We start from the raw sequence: 8,542 nt of genomic DNA, 5'->3' as shown, positions 1-8,542 counted from the left end.
TTAAAAACTATTTTCTACAATCGGGAACCAACCGACGTCATCCGTTTTTACGTTTTTATAACCCGAAACTATTCCAAGAACTCTTTCCTAACCTAATTGCAATTTTCCGAGCATTTTCCATGTTTCGACTTTTTCGATCCGGCGTACAGTTTGTACTGCGCGGGTCTCGGCGCAACATTTTCGATACATTATTCGTTTCGGTAAATCAATAAAACTCGTATTTTCGATAAACGGGATCTTTTTATTAAACTATCATAATTATCACCTCGTAATACGTGTAACGAGGCGCTGAGACCAAGACCGCAGTACAAATTATACTGGTTTGGATAATTATCCCGAAAACCAGTACCGTTTGGATCAGTTTTTATAAATGAACGTACCATTTTATATCCGGAATGGTCCAACGGGATACTAAATTTTCGTAATTATAAATAGCCTTTACCGTATTTTATTTCATACTGAAAATCATTTGCAGACAGTAATTATATAAATTTCCAGAGAAAGTCTATATATTCATATAATCTTTCTGAGAATCAAACCAAAAAATTAAGGTGTTAGTGATTTCTGTTTGGAAAGCTCGAGTAACCAAATCGAAGGTCTCAGAGTGTTCTATCAGTTTCTTCAAGTTTCAGAACTGCAGAAATCAAGGTTTATTTTCTATATTTTAATTTATTTTCGAATTAATTTGATTAAAAATATGAATTTTTATTCGGATGATCGTTTGAATGATTTGAAGATTGCATGTTGTAGAGCTTGTTTCCCTGACGATTTTGGTATATTATATGATTGATTTGGAGTTCAATAACATGTTCAAAATTGAGTTTGATTTTCTAATTTTGAAATTAGGGTTTATAACCCGTATGGATGTTCTTAATTGAAATTTAGGGCTTTTTGATCTAGGGTTTAATAGCTATTGTATTATAGTGGGTTGTGTTCCTTATAAAATTTGCAATCGATTGGTATATAGCTCGTTAACAGAGGACGTCTGAATCGGAGGGAGTTGTGTTTTGAAGTTTACGTCGAGTTCGCCAGAAACCGGCGAACTTCTCGGCCAAATTCCGGACAATTCAGGGATGGGTTGAGTGATTTGATGGCATGGATGTGTTCCTGGTATTCTATAGACGTGATCTGGAGGTGGTGGTGGCCTGAGCATCCCTGGATCGATTTCTCCGGCGAAACAGGGTGTTTTCCGGCGACCCCCTGTAAAATTACAGTTTAGTACCTGGACTTTTGGGGACAATGCAGTTTAGTCCCTGAAGTTTCCAGAGTTTTCAAAGTTTTAAAAATGTTTAAAAATCATATTTTCTATTTATTTTAATTATAAAAATCCGTTTATAATTTCTAAAAATTCCAAAAATTATTATTTTAATTCCAAAAATTATTTTTAATTCAAAAATAAATCTGAATTAATTAGTTAATTAATTTTAGTTAATATTTAATTGATTAATTGGTCAATTAATTCAAAAATTAATTGATTAATTGATTTAATTAATTATTAATTGATTTTAATTAATTATTTAAGTAGATTTAATTATTTAAAAATGATTTAAAAATTCCTTAAAATAGTTTCGAGTTTTAAAATATTATTTTAAATTGTTTTCGAGGCTTAATAATTATTATAAAATTGTTTTGAAGCCAGATTTGGCCAATCGAACCCTGTTTATTACTCTGAAATTGATCCAACGACCCGTTTTAATTCTGAAAAAATTTTAAAAATCATTTTAAATACCCGAAAGCCTATTTATGACCCGAGACTTCTTTATAAATAATATATCATTGATTGTTTGATGTGTTATGTGCTATATGTGACTTGTTGGTTGACTGTCGGTCTATATGTTCGGTGTTTACTTGTTTATAACGTAACATTCAATCCGTTAATCGGATTTGGATGAATCGAAGGGTAGATAGAAGTATGTTTCGAATAGAATCGTATAAGTTGAGTATTGATAGATGCTTATGATATGTGAGCAGAAGAGGCAAGGCGTAAGAAAGGGAAACAGATAGTCGAGGAGTAGATGGTTGTGATTGGAAGTTAGTGCAGTATAGCAAGCTAGTACCAGGCAACTGTTCTGAACTTTCTCGAGATATATTGTAGATAATTAATAATCCTATTTTATATTGCAAGTGTTTTGAAGCACTGAACCCAAAACCCTGATTCCAGTTATTGATCTTGAGCCGTAAACCTTATTCTTTCTAAACTATTGACTGTTGTATACCCAAATACGAACCACAAATATACGGTACTACTCCACAAATACATACAAACTAAATACCAAACACTGAATCAAATTACTTATATATTCAAACCATCATACCTTATGCTTGAAAGACCAAATCCTTGTAACCCTGAAACATTGATTCCTTTGTTATCCAATTCTTTCATTACCTAACAGTCAAGTTTTGAAATTGCCATATTGATCCTTCGTAAAGATTGAAATTATTTCATTATCGAACATCCAATGTTGTTTATGATTCTGTTTATTGCTTTCTATTGTTTATTCTGTTATTATGTTAGAATTGGATTGTTTTTATAAAAATGTGGACCAGATTCATGGTCAGACCAGATTAATGGTCAAGCTAGGCCAATGTGTGCCTTGGATCCAGTAGTTAGAGCAGTGTTATGTGCTTTGCTCGGGGTTAGTGCGTGACTGATCAGCAGCCTAACCTTGGTTTTTAAAATGAAAATATAATATCTAATTCTAAATCATAATTCATTGTTCACTTGATATCATAACCCTTTTCACTTGATGATCATTATTCTCAGTCTTATCATTGAGACTTGTTGAGCTAGTTAGCTCATTTGTGCGATGTTGTTTATGTTCTTTTCCAGTTAAGAAGGAACCAGTTGGTAGCGAGGATCCCCAGTCCAACGCGAGAGCTAGGGGTTCAGGTTGATCGAGTTAAGCTAGTCGGCATCTTTTGGAATAATTTAAGTTTGTAAAAGTTTATAATAATGTTTAATATTCAGTTCTGAGTTTGAATAGTTGGGATTTGGACGGTTTGTAATATAAGTGTGTGTTTGGCTTGTGTGTATACTTTAACCTGTTGCGATCCGTGGTAGTTGGTAAGTAGGGTCACTGCATATTATTATTATCTTTATTATTGTTATAAGTAGGTTATAAATAAGGTGTGTGTGTGTGTGTGTGAACCCCAAACTTCTGACCCGGGTTTGGAGGGCGCCACACCCCCATATGACATCGGTTATGAACTGATGTCTGGGAACATCTTTAACATCCATTTCATATGAAACCCGATATGTATTCTATATTTTTAAACAGAAACTGCATTACAAACTTTTCTATATAGCATTTATATGATCTAATTATGAACTTTAACATTTTATTTACAAGGTATAAATCAGCATTAACATTGTTTTTAAATATGAAACTGATGTCAAGGTTATCTTTTTACATTATCTGTGAATGAACAACAATGTTAGAAGCTTGATTAGACATTGGTTTCTTAAATAGATCTGATGTATTTGACATCTTTAACATCAGTTATGGACAAGTTGTAAATATCAACTAATGTATATGCCTTACACATTTACGTGCACAGATCATAAATATGCACCCAAAAATACCAAATTTTCTAAAAAAATAAAAAATTAAAAAAAATAGACCAGACCAACAAATCAGAATCACATAATTTTGATAATCATTAATAACCCGACATGTCTCCTAAAACAATGAAACCAACTAACCAACAGAAAAATTATAAAGTCTAATCAAAATACCAACATGAACAAAAGAAAAATCAAAATTATAAAGTCTATTACAATCAAAATATCCATCCTACATAACATCTTTGAACATCTCTTAAGAACTCGGCTCCACACAAATTTGATTTGACCTGATGCTTAATTCTTTGAAAAACCTTCACCTTTTTCTCCTTTTCTACTCCCCTGGATGCAATCTCTGTAATTACTGCTTGAAAGGGAAACTACATAAACATGGTGTATAAGTAAATTAATCAGACAAAAAGGCTAGATTTAAATCAACTAACCTGATTGAACTTTGATAGCTTGTCCAAAGCATCATTCCCAACAAGTGCCTCACAAATAAAAAGGACCAGGTATGGGCTATTTACATTGACAAGTTTTGCACTACACCAGAAACTGAATCAGACAACACCTATTACACAATGGTGGCCAATAAAACTGTTGTCTCAAAAAATCAGACAACGATTAATTGGTAGTTGACCAAAAAGCCTTGTATCATTCGGTTTCACACAATGGTGATTCAACTTATTCGAAATTGTTGTCTAAATGGTGCCCCTGTGCTCCAATGAGACAATGGTTGTATTTATCCTCATTGTGTGACATCTATTGGTACAAGTGTTGTTTAGGTCACAATAAACCGGTGTGCTTTCTATGGTTTTACACAATGGGTTTTAAGGACTGTTGTGCAACTTAGACAACGGTTTTCCGGTACCAATGTGTTATTTATTTGAGACAATAGTGCAGAAAAACCAATGTTAGAAACAAAGCATAACAGACAATAGTTTATCACCCCTGTTGAGTAAAAGAGTTTCAGACAATGGTGTCTTACTCGTTGTCTGAATCACCTGCATTAGAAAATATGTTACAACAACTTTTATGAAAAACCATTGCCTAATTTTCAGAGGGTTTTAAAAAAATTGCCTAAAACATAAATCTTTAGACAAAAAGCAAACCAAATGCTTTAAGAACATTGTCAAATAAATGCTTCCAACAAGTTGTCAAACCAGATGTACAAAAAACTTCTCAACCTAACTGAAAGGTACAAATTACATATAACAATTCTTGGATAAAAATCAAACCAAATCCTTCAAGAACAATGCCAAAACAAATCTTACAATAAACTGTCCAACCAAATTTGATTTAGTACAAATTATAAGCAAAGGGGATAACATAGGCACTTATAGGCAACATCTGATCAGTTGATATAATTATGGAAGTTGAATCATCTCTTCTTCCTCCCGCATATAACTCCTATTTTCTTCCTCAACTTCATCAACAGTTGGGAACATGGTGACATCTACCTCATTTTCAAGTTCAATTTCTACGGATCCCTCATTTTCATCGTCACTTTGATCATCGAACTTGTTTGGTAATTTTAATACAACTGACCAGAATTTTTCAAGAGGGTCGTCAATGTAACAAACTTGCTTGACATGTTTACCTAACACAAAAGGGTCGTTCAGAAAACCTAACTTATGTAAATTAACAACTGTATATCCTAAATCATCTATCTTAACCCCTTTGTTCATATCTACCCAATTGCACCGAAAGATAGGGACTCGAAAATGGTTATAGTCCAACTCCCAAATACTTGTGATTACTCCATAAAATGTATGTGAAATATGCTCAATGTTCTTATCCTTATCCTGCACGAGCATTGTATCAGCATGAACACAAACACCGCTGCATTGAACTTGTCGCGTATCATCACGATCTTTTGTGCTGTAGGTAACACCATTGACTTTGTAGCCACTGAATGTAGGGACATACTTGTTAGGCCCTTCTGCAAGCCACATTACCTCCTTAGATACCATACTTTTCACATCAAGCAATTCTGACGAAATCTGTCCAAAAAATAAAATACTAAAGCAATTAGACATTTACTTGATTTCTTTAAATTAGAAAAAAATTATTGTCTAGCTATTACCTTCTTTTGAAACCAATTAGGGAATGTTTCATTTTGCTTGTTCTTAAGCCATTCTTCATCATTTTCATGTAATGGATATCTTGCCACCAAGAAGGCCATATGTTCACTGTGAGTAAATCAATTTCAGCTTTTGTTGAAAAAAATCATAAAATCATGGAACAAAAAACAGATGTATTTATTACTGAAAAATCAGAAATCTAAATAAAGAAACTTACTTGAAATATGGGGTCAATTCATTACTATTTTGAAGAAGACACAGATGTGCTTGGTGCAAATCCTTGATGCTCGGCTTTATCATTGTTGCACCAGATAAGGGTCTGTATTTCTCCTTGTTCTTATCCCTTCCCGGTAACCCAACTGTTGGTTCTTCAAAATCAACTAAACACTCAACCGCCTCTTCTGCAATATAGGCCTCAGCGATGCAACCTTCCAGATGAGCCCTGTTTCGAACATATCCCTTGAACGTCTTCATATATCTCTCGAAAGGATACATCCAACGTAGGAAGATAGGACCACAAAGCTCAACTTCTCTTACAAGATGAACTGAGAGATGGATCATTACATCAAACAAGGAAGGGGGAAGTACTTTTCTAGCTGGCATAAGGTCTCCACCAATTGAGATTGTATTTTTTCTAATTTATCGACCTCAATGACTTTACTACAAATTGCCTTGAAAAAAAGGCAAAACCTGATAATAGTGCACCTGACCTGTTTTTGAAGTACTGACCGAAGTGCGATGGGGAGCAAGTGATGCAACATTGTATGACAGTCGTGAGATTTCATTCCAACAAGTCGCAGAGTGTCCATTGATACTATACCCTTAAGGTTCGAACAAAAACCATCAGGTAACTTCATGCCAATCAAGGACGAGCAGACAATCTTTTTTTCTTTATGCAATAAGTTCCAAGATGCCATCGGTAACTTCTCTTTTTTTCCAGAATTTTTTGGTCTCAGCTCCATTCTTATTCCCATTTCAGCCATATCAATACGAACAGATTCTCTATCTTTTGTCTTCCCGGGAATATTTAGCAATGTACCGGTTAAAGCCTCGCATATATTTTTTTCTATATGCATCACATCGAGGGTATGGCGAACTGGCAAAAACTTCCAGTACTCAAGCAGAAAAAATATAGACATCTTTTTCCAAATTGGTCGAGGTTCCCCTTTTTTCCACCGAGGTTGGTTTTGTGTCTTACCATAAACATGGTCCGCTAGTGGTAGTACCCTTTCTAACACCTCCTCTCCAGTTAAAGGAATAGGTTCTGATAACTTCTCCATGGTGTTATCAAAGGCTGATTTTTGCCTTCGATATGGATGATTTCTGGGCAGCCATCTACGATGTCTCATAACCACCGTCTTTTTGTAAGTAGCCAACCTGGTAGCTTTTGTTTTATCAACACAAACTACACAAGCATTATATCCTTTAATGATGTTACCCGACAAGTTTCCTAAGGCTGGATAATCACTAATTGTCCACAATAAAATTCCTCTTAGTATGAAAGACTCTTTCTTAAATGCATCATAAACTTGTTTCCCATGCCACAATTTCTGCAAATCTTCTATAAGTGGTTGAAGGTATACATCAATATCATTTCCAGGCTGATTTGGTCCGGATATCAATAGACTTAGCATAATGTACTTTCTCTTCATACAAAGCCAAGGTGGGAGGTTGTAAATTGAAAGTAACACAGGCCATGTTGAGTGATCACTTCCTGGTCCATGGAAAGGATTAAATCCATCGGAGGATAAAGCTAACTGAAGGTTCCTAGCCTCTGCAGCAAACTCAGGCCACCTTTGATCGACATCCTTCCATGTCTTTGAGTCAGCCGGATGTCTAATTTTACCATCATTTTGTCGCTCGGTTTTATGCCAAGTCATGTCCTTTGCAATCTGAGCTGTATTGAACAAATTTCTCAATCTTGGTATCAATGGAAAGTACCATAGAACCTTAGCAGGGATCCCTTCCAATTCTTCTCCTTTCTTGTTTAACTTCCATCTAGATGCCCCACATATTCGGCAAATCGTCTCATCTTCGTCCCTCTCACCGCGGTATAAGAGACAATCATTCAGACACGCATGTATTTTTTCATAATCCATGCCTAAAGTACATAAAGTTTTCTTGGTTTCACCAAAAGATGAAGGCATACTATTGCCTTCCGGAAGCATTGATGCAAGCAAAAGAAGGACATCGGAAAAGCATTTATCAGAAATACCATGTTTTGCTTTTAAATTATACAACTTGACTAAAGCTCTCATTTTTGTAAAACTCTCGCATCCAGGATAAAGTGGTTCATTTTCACCTTGAACATGATTCATAAAATCAGAAGAAACTAACGAAATATCCTCATCATCGACAATATCCTGCCTCATTCTCATGTTTGTAGGATCAACGGATGATTCTGAAGTTTCCTATTCAGAAACTACATGACTCTGTACATAATTTGATTCTCCATACCATATCCAACACGTATAGGTTTGATCAATACCATATTGATAAAGATGATCCTTAACAGTCTGAGCATTCCAAGATTTACTATGAGCGCATCTTAAGCATGGACAACTAATTTTATTTTCTTTAAACCCATTCAGAAATGCAAAATTTAACAATTCATCCACTCCAAGTTTAAATTCTTGTGTTCTTCTATCTGCTTTCAACCAAGATCTATCCATTTTTACTCAACCAAGTTTAAACCCATTCTTTTGCTCAAATTCCACAAACATATATATTCCATAAAACTCGATATGGACCCTTATTAAAATTCTCCAAATAGATATGAACCCTAATTTCAAGTTCTCCAAATCGATATAAACACCAAATCCCCAAATTGATATGAATTCAGCAGAAACTTACCTGAGTTCAGCAAAGTGAAGTTCCCCTGGATTACTTCAGACAT

General features: G+C 34.6%; 1 protein-coding gene across 1 annotated transcript; it reads right to left on the bottom strand.

The window, feature by feature from the left end:
- Positions 1-6,206: 6,206 nt before the first annotated feature.
- On the bottom strand, positions 6,207-8,024 carry LOC141693509 (uncharacterized). Its single transcript, XM_074498643.1, has one exon. It carries the CDS (start codon positions 8,022-8,024, stop codon positions 6,207-6,209), a length of 1,818 nt encoding a protein of 605 aa, XP_074354744.1.
- Positions 8,025-8,542: the final 518 nt, after the last annotated feature.

The sequence above is a fragment of the Apium graveolens genome, chromosome 2 (genome assembly GCF_009905375.1).
Source record: "Apium graveolens cultivar Ventura chromosome 2, ASM990537v1, whole genome shotgun sequence".
Taxonomy (NCBI): Eukaryota; Viridiplantae; Streptophyta; class Magnoliopsida; order Apiales; family Apiaceae; genus Apium; species Apium graveolens.
The sequence above is the reverse complement of the archived record's forward strand: the minus strand, read 5'-3'. Positions and strand labels throughout refer to the sequence as shown.

What these genes read in the sequence shown, in the direction of transcription:
- LOC141693509 (XM_074498643.1), bottom strand. Translation starts at nt 8,024, where the DNA reads ATGAGAATGAGGCAGGATATTGTCGATGATGAGGATATTTCGTTAGTT.